We start from the raw sequence: 16,536 nt of genomic DNA, 5'->3' as shown, positions 1-16,536 counted from the left end.
GCTTCTCCAAAACTGTCCGCTTCTTCATCAGACAGCATACAATCGACACAGGATTTCCTGTTTCTCTGAGTCTTCCTTTCTGAAGGCTCCTGTGTCAGGTAAAACTTATCTTCAATCAACTTGCACACTTTTCTCTGGTTAATCTGTCATTTGTTATAGGGGACTCGACCATGAACCTAGCGATGGGTGAGAAATCATTTCTCCCGTAGCCGGCCTAACTCATTAGAAGGAGCATGTACTATCGTGCGGGAGTCATATTTATTCCGAACCATTCTGAAGAGATTCATCTTTAAATTATATATTACATTAAATGTCTTCCTTCAGAAAAGACAATCTTGTGAACATCGCCTTTGGTGACTGAATGTCACTAGATATAAAACAGGTAGAAAGAGAAAATACTTGGGATGGCTTTGACTCTTAAATCTCATCAAATACTCCCCTCTTCTTTAGGAGAAACCTCAGCTCACCTCCTCATCACTGTTGAACAACAGGGCAGATGCTTTCTTTTTGGAGAGCTCAGAGGGTTTTGCTTTCTCTTGTCTCTGAGCTTGTAGAGACAATGTCTGCTTCTTAGCAGCTGTACCCCCAAAAAGATTATCCTAGAAAAGCAAATGGCAGAAAGGTAAGACAACCTTATAAACAGAAAACATAAGATGTCTTCCTACATCAAACTGTTAGGAAGTAAGTCTCCAGTCAGGTATACAAATAACACCTCTGGCGGGGAAAACCTACAAAATGCTAGTAAATCCCAAACTACAGCCTTTTCCCACTGCACCCATAGAAGGGAAAGAGATTACCATAGAACTCGAAGGCAGAACAGCTGGGAAGAAGCAAGAGGACAACATGCAAATGAGATCACGAAGTACAAGGAGAAACTGAGCCCCATCCAGTCGCCTGTGGGCAAGTGCCTCTCTGCTCATTTCAGGGGGTTACAGCCTGCAATGGGCATGGGAGCCCCTGCAGCAGCCAGAAACTCACACTGTCCTCTCCACAAACGACAAACCAGAACAATACCTCAAAGGAGAGAACTAGGGGTCTGTCTCCACTCCTTTACAGGTAAGAAAGACATACTCCTGGGATGGAGGGAAGGCATGACTTGTGTTTCTCATTAGTTTCAAAGAGTTTATACAAAGTGAAGAAATAGTTTACTAAATACAATTGCTGGTGTACTAGGTTTAATGGCATTTGTAAATTCTTCTGTGGTCAAGCACTCCCCAAAAGTTGTATTTATTAAGGTGCTTTTATTCAGGTAAGGGGAACAAAAGCATCAGAGGGCCTGAGTCTGAGGATGGACAAACTCTGAACAGCAGGTGAACAGCCCTGGAATGTGAAGATGGATGAAGGGAGTGTCTTCCTGGATGAAGTCTCCTTTAAGGAGAGTACGGTAATATAGGACAGGCCAGGAGAGTAATGAGCCGGTGTCCACTGGGGATACTAATGACAAAGCTCACATTCACTGTGCACTCACTGTGTGCTGGAACTCTGCAAGAGTGTCACACTAGTAGTTACAGCTGCCACAATGACCCTACTCACTGTTAAACCATGTGAGCTTAAGGAAGGTGAAGTTACTTGCTCCAGGTCCCTGGTTTGCCAGTAGTGGAGCTGGGATATGAACCCAGGGGTCTGATGGCAAAGCCTATGAGTTCATCACTGCCCAGTACTGCATCAGAGTTAAGGTTTGGGTTGCCTTCTCTCTTATTTCTCTTCCCCAATGTGCTCTCTCTATCCAGGATGGGAAAGAAAGGCCATGCTCAGAACATGGCTGCCTTCTCCTTTGTATCTCCACTTGATCCAAGACATTCTTGTAGGTCATTGGGTATAACATTGATCCACTCTCTAGACTAAAGTACAGCTGACCCTGAATGATACAGGTTTGAGTTGCACACGTCCACTTCTACACAAATGTTTTATCAGTAATATGTTGAAAAATTTTTTGGACATTTGCAACAATTTGAAAAATCTTGCAAACAAACCATGTAGCCTAGAAATACAAAAAAAATTAAGGAAATGCTAGATATGTCAGGAATACAAAAATATATAAATAGATACTATACTATTTTTATGTTAATCAACTGTTTATGTTATCCATGAGGCTTCTGGTTAACAGTAAGCTATTAGTAGGTAAGTTTTTGGGAAGTAAGAAGTTATGTATGGATTTTTCACTGCAATATGGAAGTCAAAACAACCTCCACACTGTTAAAGGGTCAATTGTATTTCTCAAAGGTGGATTTTTAAAAATAAGACCTATAGATTTCACTCCATAAGAACTATGTCAAGAGGCCAGGCATGGTGGCTCATACCTGTAATCCTCGCACTTAGGGAGGCCAAGGCAGGTGGATCACCTGAGATCAGGAGTTCGAGACTAGCCTGGCCAACATGGTGAAACACTGTCTCTACTAACAATACAAAAATTAGCCGGGTGTGGTGGTGCACGCCTGTAGTCACAGCTACTCGGGAGGCTGAGGTAGGAGACTCACTTGAACCTGGTTGCAGTGAGCTGAGATCGCACCACTGCACCCCAGCCTGGGTGACAGAGAAAGACTCCATCTCAAAAACAACAAAATAAAAGAACTGCATCAAGAATCTAATGTCTTCTCCATTGCACAGCTAGGAAGATATAAGGAAGAAGTCACTGAAATAAAAACAGAAATATTTTTATTATATAAACTTCAGGCAGCCTGACTGCTTCCCTACCACCTTTTGCTGTGTATGAGCCTCTGGGTAGAAAGTTACATCAATAACCGTTTTCTCCTAATGTAAATTATCTAGTGTTGCAATAACAAAGTTTACCTCTTCGTCTTCATCATCGAACAGGGAAACCGACGTGGGGAGCTTGCTAGGGAGCTGAGACGCACCTTTTAACTTACTCGCACTTTGAGAAGAAAACAAATCCTGTTGGATTGAAATTAAAGTTGCTGTTAACAGGAATATCAGTTTTAAAAATATCAGGTGAGTATAAAACACAAGTGACTCAGACATGACGGCTGCCATGTATCTAGGCTTCTTTCCTTAGAGGGAAGGTGGCCTTAAAGGGATAGGCCTCAGGGTCTGTGCAAGCTGTGTGCAATGGTGATAAGGAGGAGGAGAGCTACAGGATCTGGTGGCCTTGCAGAGCAAAGAGGCTTCTGAATTCCCACCCCAATGACAGGAGGCAGGAAGAAGTTTTCAAATCAATTTCCTACACCATGCTAAAAAAGTAAATAAATAAGAATGGCTTCCTATTACTGTCTAAAGAATCAGAGATTAGACAGGGTCAATAAAGAAACAGGGGCGCCGGGTGCGGTGGCTCAAGCCTGTAATCCCAGCACTTTGGGAGGCCGAGGCGGGCGGATCACGAGGTCAGGAGATCGAGACCATCTTGGCTAACACGGTGAAACCCCGTCTCTACTAAAAATACAAAAAATTAGCCGGGCGTGGTGGCGGGCGCCTGTAGTCCCAGCTACTCGGAGGCTGAGGTGGGAAAATGGCATGAACCCAGGAGGCGGAGCTTGCAGTGAGCCGAGATCGCGCCACTGCACTCCAGCCTGGGCGACACAGCCAGACTCCGTCTCAAAAAAAAAAAAAAAAAAAAAAAGAAACAGGGGCTAGATTCCCAAATTAATGGAGCTACAACTATTTTACTTAGTAACACCCTTCTCTCCTAAGATTATGATTTATTTCTTTTTCTTTTTTTTTTTTTTTTTTTTGAGATGGAGTCTCGCTCAGTCACCCAGGCTGGGGTGCAATGGCGCGATATCGGCTCACTGCAAGCTCCGCCTCCTGGGTTCAAGCCATTCTCCTGCCTCAGCCTCCCGAGTAGCTGGGACTACAGGTGCCTGCCACCACGCCCAGCTAATTTTTTTGTATTTTTAGTAGAGACCAGGTTTCACCATGTTAGCCAGGGTGGTCTCAATCTCCTGACCTCGTGATTCACCTGCCTCAGCCTCCCAAAGTGCTGGAATTACAGGCATGAGCCACCACACCCAACTGACTTACTCCTTTTAAATAAATAAAAATTAAATTTCTATTTTTAAATGTTTGGTAGTCTACTTAGCTTAACTACAGGTATATGATGTTGCAAACCAGGATAAGACTTACTAGATTCTAAAGAAACTTTCAGCCTGGCACTGTGGCTCATGCCTATAATCCCAGCATTTTGGGAGGCTGGGGCAGGTGGATCACCTCAGGTCAGGAGTTCGAGACCAGCTTGTGCAACATGTCAAAACCCCATCTCTACTAAAAACATAAAATTAGCCAGGTGTGGTAGTGGGTGCCTGTAATCCCAGCTACTCAGGAGGCTGAGGCAGGAGAATTGCTTGAACCTGGAAGATGGAGGTTGCAGTGAGCCGAGATCATACCACTGCACTCCAGCCTGGGCAAAAAGATAAAATTTCATCTCAAAAAAAGTAAAAAATATAAAAATAAAGAAATTTTCAAAATGCTATAAAACATCAGCTTACCCTGCAAAGAAAGACCTGCAAATTGAGCTACATGAAGTAGAAACATAAAATGGGACATCTATTCCCTTGGGAAGAGAAACTTCAATACACAAGAGCCGAACAATTAAATAGGCCAAGAACATATTTTCTAAGACTTCTTCAGACAGTTTTTTTTTTTTTCTTTTTTAAATTATGGAGTCGATGTCTACTCCTCAAATATAGACCTAATGAGTTCACTAAGCGAGATCTCCTCCATACAGTGGTTTTCCCCTTCCCTGGAGTTCCATGGGTTTACTTAGATTGAAGAGCCCACAAGGGGAATTCCGGGCATCCCGTGCCCCTCCTGCATGTTACACAACGGCAAGAGAAAGAGTTCTGCTGATCTAAGAAAATGAAAGTAAACCAAAGCAAACAACAAAAACAAATGTCAACATCACAGTTTTGGACCCTTAACTAATACCTTTCTTGGTGCTGCAAAAAAACACACTTCCATTACCTCAAATATGTTCTCCCCGAATGACTTCACAGGGAAAGTGTCAGCCTCACACTTGAGATATACAGAAAGGACTCAGGACACATTCCTTCGGGTCCAAAGCTTTAACTCTTAGACTGCCTTAGTTTTACTTCTCCTTGCCTCAGAATCCCAACAATATCCAATAAAAACATTCACTCTATGGTGACACACATGGGGCAAAGCCTTTGGGAGGGTTTTCACACAAGTCTGAGAGTTCATTTACACTCCCACCATCAAGAAGGGGAGCCTACGGCCCCTCCCCATGAACCTGGATGGGCCATTGTGACCATCTTGATCAACAAATGAAGCAAATGGAACACCGTTGACTTCCAAGGCTGGAACACAGAAGGCGACATGGCCTCCATTTGGCTTTCTCTGAGAAATCTCTCCGACAGCCCTGAGCCAGCATGTATGAGGTCCGGCTTCCCTGACTACATGCTGGTAGCCACAAAGAGCTAATGAGAGATGTCCCAGGGGCCCCAGTGCCCAGGTACCAGACATATGAGTGAGCTGATCCTCAGCCCAGCCACCTTCAGACACAAGAGACCCTCAGTGACAATGGCCTAGCTAAGCCCAGTCAACCTCTGGAACTGTGAGACAACAAAACTACTGGTGTTGTGAACCACTCAGTTTTGGAGTTAGGTTGTTTCACAGCAACAAATAACCAGAACACCTCGTAAGTCACTGCAATTGCTCACATTTGGTTTTCTTGTCTAGTCGACAATTACTGGATGGCTTATCACATGCCAAGCACTGGTATTAAGGACAGGCTGTTAAGGATACAAACAGGAAATAAAAAGTCCTGCCCTCATGGCACTTACTTTAGTGGAAAGCACAGACAATAAATAAGTAAATATACATTGTCCCTTGGAACACGTGCTGTGGTAAACTGTGAAACAGGAAAGGGGACCAGGAGTATAGGGTGGCATGTGTTAGCAGGCTTCCAGTTGTGTGTATTTCGTCAGGGAGGCCTCACACAGAAAGAGTGAGGAAGCAAGCTGGATTCTGGGAACAGCATTCCTCAGAGTGGCAGGGGCAGGTGCAAAGACCCCGAGGTGCAGGTGTGGGTGACACACGGGATCCATGAGCATAAGATGGTGGAGGCCCCATCATGCTGTTTCTCAGGGCTCAGGGTTGTGACTTAATTGGACTCTGGTTAATTCCCATGTTTTGTACACTAGCCTTCAGTGAAATAATAGCCTCAAGGGTATTCTTTACATCAAGGGCAATCACTCTACTTCCAAAGGGTTCCACGTTCATCCTTGCTGTGAGTGCAAAGTCCAACCGTGAGAGCCTAACCTAGAGCCCACAGTTTCTTGAAATACGTGTAAGTTTCTGCCATGTCCACATATTTTTCTGTAAAAGGGGCTTATTATTTCCCATTACATTCTCATACAGGTCTCTGATCTCCTAAAAGGCTAACTTAAAATTAGATCTAAGATGACCTAGGCCTGAGAGACTCAGGAAAAGCAGTGACATTCTGAGAGGTGGTTCTAAGGTGCCTGGAGGGCCCGAAGCAACCTGTGAACCAGGGTCCCACAGCCTGTTAGCGATCTCAGTCTCGACAAGACAGATGGCTATGCCAGAATCCTTCCGCTACAGCACTAAGCCATGGTCCAGTTAGTGAGAATGTGAATAAAGGAAGGAGCACGGTGACCTCTACTCTGGTGCAAGCTCCTCATCACATCATGAGCCCATTAATAGTCTAAAATCTGAGCATCCTAAAGAGAGAGTATTTTCATCACAGGAAATGCAAATACAGTCCAACCCAAAAGTGAAAAGTATTGTAAACATATTGCTTTCTAAAGACCCTAAGCTCTCAAGAGATTATTTTTTATTCATTTATTTATTTTGAGATGAAGTCTCGCTCTGTCGCCCAGGCTAGAGTGCAATGGTGTGATGTTGATTTATTGCAACTTCTGCCTCCCGGGTTCAAGTGAATCTCCTCTCTCAGTCTCCTGAGCAACTGGGATTACAGGCTCGCACCACCATATCCAGCAAATTTTTGTATTTTTAATAGAGACAGGGTTTCATCACATTGGCCAGCCTGGTGTGAAATTCCTAACCTCAGGTGTCTTCCTGCCTTGGCCTCCCAAAGTGCTGGGATTACAGGCATGAACCACAGCTCCTGGCCTCTAGAGATAATTTTTAAAGAACTGGAGTACTTAACAAAAAGTCTTATAACTCCACTGAGAAAAACCTGATTCAGAAATAGTTTCTATGTCATATTCATAGACCAACACCAACAACTAAGGAAAAGAATACCATACCTCAGAGTCCTCCTCATCTGAAAATAAGCCTTTTTGAGTCTTTGTTTCTGACGAGGGTTTGAGATTTTTGCTGGAAGGCAAGGTAACCTTTGTTGGGGGGGAAAAAAAGAAAAAGAAAAATTAAGCATGAACAAATAAGATACCCAGAAAAGAGGGTTTATTCAATCAACCATTTAGAGAATGCACGGAGTCTCTGCTATGATAGGCACCAAGCCGAGGGGTCTGTTAAGAGAACAGTAAGACAAACAGAGGACACATCTGGTGTATCGGGGGGCAGGACACACTGCCTGGGTAATGGGTACATAGATGGGACATATGCAATGAGAGACAGCATGGAAAGGCAGGCTGCCTGACGGGCCTGCCAGGTTCTGAATGCTGGGCCTTAGGTGGTGGGCAGGAGAAAGTCAGGGTTTCGCAGCCAGGACATGACATGATAAGATGAACTGTAGAAAGAGGAGGGATCAGCTGTGCGGGACAGCAGTGAAACATCAAACAGTCAGAAGGGCTTAAAAACTGCTGGGGACACAAGCACTGGCCAAACGCAGGTCAATCTGAGCATCAAAAGAATGATGGTCTGGCTAACATGGTCAAACCCAGTCTCTACAAAAAATACAAAAATTAGCTGGGCATGGTGTCGTGTGCATGCAGTCCCAGCTACTTGGTAGGCTGAGGCTGGAGAATCACCTGAACCCAAGAGGTTGAGGCTGCAGTGAGCTGTGATTGCACCACTGCACTCCAGCCTGGAAAACAGAGCAAGACCCTGTCTCAAAAAAGAAAAAAAAAAAAAGAAAAAGAAGAAAAATGATGGTAACGGATTATCATTTACACTGAAGAATGAATCCATGATCCCAAAGAAATACTAAAAGTCAGGGAAGGAGAGGAAGAGGAAACTCTTTATTCAGAAAAATGTCAACTAATAAGAAATACAGAATTAAAAAAGCAGTGGTTTATGCTCGCTAACATGTTAACTGATTCAGGAAAAGATCATCAATGGATTTTTAAAACACTGAGTAAAAGGCTGGGAGACAACAGATATTCACACTGTGTTCAACTATCACTTTAGAGATCAACTTATCAATGGCAAAAGAGAACAGGATCCTTTCCAGTGAAGCAGTGTGGTGGGCACCCTAACAACCAAGTGACAAACGTGTCTGAATGAGGCAGACAGTGGACCTGATTTGTCTTGGGAGATGATCCAATGGGAAGTGCACAACCCTGTCTGCTTGTACTCTTGCCAAAACTGCTCTGACTCTGAATCTACTCAGAGGAAAATAATCAAGCAAATTCATGAGACACATTCTACAAGACAAGTGGCTGGACATTAAAAAAAAAAAAAAAGATGTGGGAGGTGTTGCTCTACATTAAGGAGACCAAGAGACAGGACAACCAAATGCAATGCAGACACACTGCCTGAATCCTGGATTTCTTAAAAAAAAAATCAAAACACAAAAAAAACTATAAAGCAGGGGTCCCCAACCCTGGGCTGCAGACCAGTCCATGCCCTGTTAGGAGCCGGGCCGCACAGCAGGAGGTGAGGTGAGCAGCAAGCATTACTGCCTGAGCTCCTCCTCCTGTCAGATCAGCGGCAACATCAGATTCTCACAGGAGGACAAACCCTACTGTGAACTGTGCCTGCGAGGGATCTAGGTTGCAAGTTGCACTCTCCTTACGTCCCTAATGCCAAAAAGGTTGGGGACCGCTGCTATAAATGGCATTTTGGGAACAAGAGAGGAAATTACAGTATAAACTATAGGCGAGATAATTTTAAATCTGTATTCTATTTGTTGGAGTTATTTTACAAAGATATTTTGGGGCAAACTGGAGCAATTCTAATACAGACTAGATATTAGATTCTACTATAGAATTACTGTCAGTCTCACAGCTGTTGATCATGACACTGTGGTTATATGGAAGTCTTTTCAAGAGAGGCTTAATGAAATATTTAGGGGTAGAATGTCACAATGACTACACACAAACAGTTCCATGCAGCAAACAGTTCAAACAACTTGCATGCAAATAGTTCAGGAAAAAAATAGATACGTAACAAGGTTTACGTCCGTAAAATATTTGCCAAAACCCTAAGAACTGATCAGTTTGGGTGGTAGTTATTTGGGTGTTCACTGCAATATTCTTTCCACTTTCTGTTTGAAGTTCTTCAATATGAACGTGTAAGGGAACAATATTTCCCTTTGGGTTCCAGATGAATTATTAAAACGCCACAGATCAATGCTCCTGCGTTAACTCTTCCATCCTGCTCACCTTTTTTTCTGCTCTTGCTTTATTTTCATCTGTCTGACTCACAGTGGCTTCTGGCAATGCTTGGGCTTTTTCTTTGAACAGATCTCCTTCTTCGTCACCAAAGATATTGGCAGCGGATTGGACTTTGCCTTTAAAAATACCAAGGTGTAAAATTACAGTAAGGCCAAAAATCCTACCACAAAAAATTCTACCACAAATTCATAGATTAAAAAATTCTTCTCTCCCAAAGATTAACATAAAAGTTATGTTGTTTCTTGGTTACTTATAAAGAAATAGTAAGTGAAACTATACTCTTCCCTTGGAATTTTTCAAAGAGCATATTAGCAGCTCAGTTGAAAGACAGAACAAACAGTTTAACCATGAGGCTGATATGCTTGTCCAAGCAGCAGTCTCCTGTGGTTAGAGAAGCTTGGACTAACTTAAAAGGTGAAGAGAAATCTAGAGGAAGAAAGAAACTTAAGAGGACCACCAAGTCAATCATCTAAGGAATCTGAGAAATGAAGGCTCAGCTCCTGCTTTAAAAAAAATCAAACTGGGCTGGGCACAGTGGCTCACGCCTGTAATCCCAGCACTTTGGGAGGCCAAGGCGGGCGGATCACCTGAAGTCAGGAGTTTGAGAGCAGACTGACCAAGGTGGTGAAATCCCATCTCTACTAAAAATGCATAAGTTAGTTGGGCATGGTGGCGGATACCTGTAATCCCAGCTACTCAGGAGGCTGAGGTAGAAGAACTGGTTGAACCCAGGAGACGGAGGTTGCAGTGAACCGAGATCTGCCACAGCACTCTACCCTGGGAGACAGAGCAAGACTCCATCTCAAAAAAAAAAAAAAAGAAAGAAATCAAACTGTACAAAAGCAGATAAAAGCAAATAATGAAATCCCCTCATAATTACATCAGTCTACTCAAACAAGATGGACATTGGGAACAGTTCAGCACACATGCTTCCAATTCCCCCAAAGGATGTACTAATGAATTAATTTTAGTTATTTACAAATAAGACTATAAATAAGAAGATACTCTGAACAATGTGTCTTACCATTTGTGTTTTCCACTTAATGTACCTATAAAACCTTCCCAAGTCAACAAGCGTAGACCCCATTCTTTTTAATAGTCACACAATATTCCACTGAATAGAAGGGCCACAGCTTACCCTACTGAATATCTTCACTACCATAAGCACTGCTGTACCGAATGGGGCATGTGTTGCTGAAATGAGGTCACTGACTCATGAATGTCCGAAGAGAATAGCAGTTGTCAAAGAAAGCAGCATCAATTTACTAGTGATTCTAAATCAGTTCTCAAAGATATCTACTAAGTGAGAGCCCTGGGGAGCTACAAAAAGCACTACTACCTTCACTCACTGTCAACTTCACTGAGACCTGGGTGCATTCTGCATCCGTTTGCACTCTTTCTAGATTAACTAGGCTATCGTTTTCCCTCACACTTCGGCTTCCATTCTTACTTTCTACATCTAACACTGGAAAAGATTGGTAAGTCCGGACAGCCTGCTTCTAAATGCATTCTGGTTCCATCTATTCCTATGCCATCCTTTTTTAGTTTTTCAACTTGCTGAAATTCATGTGCACCACAGGGATCTACCTTTCTTTTCTGGAAAAGCAGTCAATAAATCTAAGTCTTTCTATTCCAAGTGTGATCTACAGACCATGAAGCTTGCCGGAAATGTAAATTCTCAGGCCCCACCCTGGACCTACTGAATCGGAATCTTCATTTTGACAAAAGCCTCTGGGAGATTCATCTGCACATTTAAAAACAAATGATTTACAGGAATGACTTCAGGAACACAGGACTTACATTTAAGAGGAAAAGAAAGGATAATGCCAAAGTGGCCAAGGGGATGAAAACCCCATCATCTGAGGCCACCCGAGCGTTTTGGCAGAGAGAAGAGAAGCTGGGAACTAAACGGCCAGCACACAACACGCTGCTCATGTATTTGACTAAGGTCGGCTGGAAGAAAGTATGATTAAAACTTTATAATTCCCAAGGTCAGAACTAGAAATTAAGCAAAAATTATAGGGAAAAAGATTTCCGCTTTCTATAAGGAAAATAATCATACTAATCAGCTTACAGAGCAGAAAAGATTGGTTCACAAAAGAGACCTCCCAGGCATCACACCTATGTAAGTACAGACACAACAGCTCAATGACAGGAATGCTGGAGAAGGGATTCTGGTACAAAACTAGGGGAGCTTAAGTTCTTTTTAGGCAACATTCTCTTTCTGGCTGAAGTCCCAGAAACAGAGGCAGGAACAGGTACCTGTTTTGGAAGGTTTGCTGCGGGGTGCCGAGAAAAAGTCGTCATTATCATCATCATCATCATCAAAGAGGCCAGTGGGAGGGGGAACGTAGGGGCTTTTCCTTGGAGTGGGCTGTTCAGGCTTCTCGGGCTCCTTCAGTGATGGAATGGAGGCAGCACCAAACACATCCGTGTCTCCTGTGGGCGGAGGGACAAGACAGCCATAGCTGTGAGCCAGTGTGGGCCTGTTGGATTTACAGAAAATAATTATCACCCACCAAGAACTTTGCATTTCAGTTAATCCACAAAGTGCATTAACAGGGCCAGATAGCCTCCATCCATTACTGCTACAGAACATCTCACCATGGAGAATCACCAGGTCATTCACACACAAAAAAGTCCAAGGCCACTGAGCTCTAGGAGAGTAAGAGCTAACATCAGTAAATGAGCTCTTTCTATAAGCTGCTCAAAGCCCTTTGAAGCTCCCAGGTGCTTTCTCGTCCCCAGCCAGGCTTTAGAAGATAATTTTGAAAATAAAAAAACAGTATTTGTGTAGTTTTTAGAAAACAAACCTTAAGTTATGTTACCTAAAAATACAGAAACAGCTCCTGCTGGGATTTTCTTTCCAGGTTTGGATGATGAAGACGCTAGAATGAGAAAGCAAGTGATAACCATTTCACAAGGGAAACAACTTTCCTTGCTATTTTCTTCCTGAAATGTGTGCAATGTAACACACAGCTACTACCAGACCTTTTGAAACTAATTTTTCCTGAACAAGCCATTTTAAAATACTTTAGTATTTTCTTCTCTACCAATGTCAGGACATTTTTCTTGGGATTAACAAAATTTGAGCTGTGACTCCAAAGGAAGAGCATGCTGACTGTGATCAAGTCACAGCAGTGAGTCAGCTGGGGGACACCAAGGGAGGTGGTGAGCACAGCTTTCCTTAATATCTTCCTCCTCTTTCTCGGAGTCAGCAAAAAGGTCACAGCCATCATCATCCTCTTCCTCATCACTCATTTGTGTGGTGTGCTAAGAGTATAAAATACCAAATTAGAACAACTAGTTATTAAGCTAAAGAAGAGATACTGTCACTTAGCCTTTAGGCTCCTCCTTCAAAAAGGTAACAGCTTTTAAAAATAATAATCATAATCATGATGCAGCAAGTTATGAAGCAAAAGATGTGCTGTAACAAATAATACACAAGATTTACTTCAAATCTAAATAAAAATGCATTCTTTAATAAGAATGTAACAAGAATATAAAAAGCAAAATATTAAGATATCAAGATTGTCTGTTACTAGAGAAATGTTTTGATTTATTTATTTACTTTTTTATTTTTGAGCAGTTTCATTCTTGTTGCCCATGCTGCAGCGCAATGGGGTGATCTCACCTCACGGTAACCTCCACCTCCTGGGTTCTAGCAATTCTCCTGCCTCAGCCTCCCGAGTCGCTGGGATTACAGGCACCCACCATCATGCCTGACTAATTTTTGTATTTGGTAGAGATTGGATTTCATGATGTTGGCCAGGCTGGTCTCAAACTCTTTACCTCAGGTGATCAACCTGCCTTGGCTTCCCAAAGTGCTGGGATTACAGGCATAAGCCACCGTGCCCGGCCTATTACTAGAGAAATATAAACAACATCAGCATAGTCTTACCTTAGTAAGAATACTGAGTAATAGTTAAAAGGTAAAAGCTGTAACAATTAGACAGCCATCCAAGGTAGATCAAGCAAAAAAGTGCCGAATAACAAATCCAGCATGATACCGTGCCCCCTCTACATACAAGCATTTCTATGGAAACATATGTTTATAAAAGCAAAGAAAAAGACGTGGAAAGACATGCTCCCAGAGCATGATTCCAGTTACCTCTGAAGAGTATGCAGAGAAGGAAAGGACTGGAAGGCTCAAACTTAGCCATATCTGTTAAATTATAATTTTCCCAAAGGTACACAGTAGTATGAATAATTAAAAAAATTTGTTTTCAATGTTTGAATCAATGAACTGTGCCAGGCATGTTACTGAAAGCACTTTATTATCTGATTTAATCCTTACAACTTTGAGGTTAGCTGCAGCACACAAAACCAACCTGTTGCATAAGCTAGTGCTTTTAATTACTGTACTGTACTGTTTTGAAAAACTGCTTGTGGCTGGGCGTTGTGGCTCACGCCTGTAATCGGAGAACTTTGGGAGGCTGAGGCAGGTGGATCACCTGAGGTCCGGAGTTTAAGACAAGCCTGGCCAATATGGCAAAACCCCGTCTTCACTAAAGATACAAAAACTAGCTGGGCATGGTGGCATACGCCTGTAATCCTAGCTACTTGGGAGGCTGAGGCATGAGAATCACTTGAACCCAGGAGGTAGAGGTTGCAGTGAGCCAAGATCATGCTACCGCACTCCAGCCTGGGTGTCAGAGTGAGACCTTGTCTCTGAATAAATAAATAAATAGGCTACTCTATTCAGGAGAAGTTCAGATTTTGAAGTCACAATGTTTCAGTGATAAAGTCCAGGGTGTGGGACGTAGATTAAGGGTGTTAAGTACATGGCCACTGAAGTTGCCCATGATGGTGTTAGATGAAATGCAAGTTTGGTAATTGACTCGCCTCAACTTTACCAACCAAGTTCCAAGTTCTAAAGAGTGTGTGTGTGTGTGTGTATTTTAATGAATGTGAGCGAAGTGGAAGAGGTTGGTAGATGGTGACTTAAAAATGAAGTCCCCTAAAGACACTAAGACTTTTCTTGCAGATAGCAGCCTTACTCTTCGTCCAGGCCGGAGTGCGGTGGTGCAATCTCGGCTGACTGCAACCATGGTCTCAGGGCTCAAGCAATCATTCCACCTCCGTCTCCTGAGTAGCTGGAACTGCAGACCTATGCCACCACATCCAGCTAATTTTTTTTTTTTTTGAGAGGTGGGGTTTCACCATGTTTCCCAGGCTGGTGTCGAACCTGCCTTGGTCTCCCACAGTGCTGGGATTACAGGTATGAGCCACCACGCCAGCCCAGCCTTAGTGTTAACAGTTATATGTTACTGTAACATATTGGTTCACAGTGTGAGTTCTTGGGTCTGTCTCTTTCCTGGTTACTTAAACATGAGTAAGTTACTCCTTTCTGTACCTCAGTTTCTTCAACTATAATCTGGAAATAATATTCCCTCCCTCATAGTCATTGTGTGAATTAAATGAAAAATGTATAAAGTGGTAAATACTGAACACTTGATAAATGTTAGCTATTACTAAAGGAGAGACCAATATTTAAATGATTACAATACAATGTAATATCTTAGGATAAATATATCAAAAATGACTTTTTTTCCTTCATTATTTTACAGCTTTATTACTGATTTCCCTCTAAAAAGAGACCCAAATAAATGTGGAGTTGACTCATTATCTATAGGGTAAGGAATTACAAAGTACCATAGTGACATAACAAAAGCAAAAAAAAAAGAAAAAGATAAGCAACTCTTTTACCTTTCAACTGCTGATGTTATGTACGATTTATCACAAGAAGCATAGCTGTGCATTCATGAGCTGATTGTATTAACCTCTAGAATTTTAGAAACAAGCACATCTAAGCATATGGATAGTCTCTTACCTTACAAAGTAAAAGCAAGCATTTTCTATTTTAAAATTTTTATTTCTGTGTAAAACGAAGAATTCCTAGAGGTCAAATAAGAAAAATATACCAAACTCAAACCACTATTAAGTCATGAAACAAAGAATACTCTGAGGTAGAAGTCAAGCAATATGATCCACAATTTCGGGTATTCCCAGCAACCATCGCATCTTGCAAGTAAGATCTATTTTTTTAAGTCTCAAATTCCAAAAAATCAATAATCCATTCTGTAAAATCACATGGAAAACTATGACCGACAGAAGACACCCAAACCTTTGTCATGGTAACAGAGTAAATGCTTTTACTAAAAGCTGCCAACATTTCTATCAGTAGCAACTGTAAGGAGGCCGCTGGTTGTAACCATAATGCCCATATTAGTGGGGATAGTAAGGTTCTTGACTGTGTTGCGGGTAATTGTTATCCCAGAATTGTCCTGGCTGCTGCTTGGATCGATTGTCACTTTGCCACTCTCATCTACCGTCCCTGCCTCTGAACTGTTATCTTGCAATCGATTGCCTGTTTATTTGGTTCCCACCAGCTCTGCTATTCCACTACTCAACAATTGGAGGAGACTCAGGAGGGTGTTTCAGGTATTCCTGATACTCCTTGTCATCTTCTGTGAATCTACTAGCAAACATCTCTTCAAAATTTGGAACAGCTTCAGCAGTGTCAGTCATTCTGAAACTCTCAAAGATTTGAGGCAGCTGTATTGTTTAATGTTTAGGTTGTTTAAATCGGTCAAGGGCTGTGTCTATCTAGCTTGGGCCGAACACCGCCGGCGAGACACTGAGATGCCGCAGGAGAGGTGGCCTCTTGCCCACCACACCGTGGAACTCCAGACCACTCCAGCTCTCCAATGTAGCGAAGTCCCTTCCGCTAGCCATCGAAAATAACTTAAGTCACTTAAGCTGCACTTGGGATAATCAGGTTGTTATTTAATGAGGTGATAACTGAGGTGACTACAAAAGAAAAGTTGGGGATTGGGTGTGAGCAAGCTGCATGGGGGCAGCAGCATGTTCTAGGTTGAAGGCTCACCCTAGGCCGAGCACCGTGGCAGCTGTTTTACAATATTATCACTTTACTATCACATCCTTGCAAGATATGTAGCTTCGTTTTACTGAGGAAAGCTCAGAAAAGTTAAATAACTCGCCCTTGGGCACACATGACTGGAAAGAAAGTGGGATTTTTATTTCAATAAGTAAGTTTGTC

General features: G+C 42.5%; 1 protein-coding gene and 1 pseudogene across 1 annotated transcript; both read right to left on the bottom strand.

Annotated features, from left to right (window-relative positions):
* LOC117082258 (WASH complex subunit 2A-like) lies at positions 1-12,734 on the bottom strand. Its single transcript, XM_033208885.1, has 7 exons — positions 12,653-12,734; positions 12,302-12,361; positions 11,736-11,912; positions 9,462-9,589; positions 7,203-7,289; positions 2,791-2,892; positions 1-599 (listed from the first exon to the last, which is right to left on the bottom strand). The coding sequence occupies exons 1-7, from the start codon at positions 12,732-12,734 to the stop codon at positions 459-461; spliced, it is 777 nt and encodes a 258-aa protein (XP_033064776.1). The 3' UTR covers positions 1-458.
* Positions 12,735-14,837: 2,103 nt separating this feature from the next.
* On the bottom strand, positions 14,838-16,131 carry LOC117082081 (annotated as a pseudogene).
* Between the last annotated feature and the right edge of the window lie 405 nt (positions 16,132-16,536).

Source organism: Trachypithecus francoisi, unplaced genomic scaffold, assembly GCF_009764315.1.
Source record: "Trachypithecus francoisi isolate TF-2019V2 unplaced genomic scaffold, Tfra_2.0 Lachesis_group9, whole genome shotgun sequence".
Classification (NCBI taxonomy): Eukaryota; Metazoa; Chordata; class Mammalia; order Primates; family Cercopithecidae; genus Trachypithecus; species Trachypithecus francoisi.
This window is presented reverse-complemented; position numbering and strand designations above follow the sequence as displayed.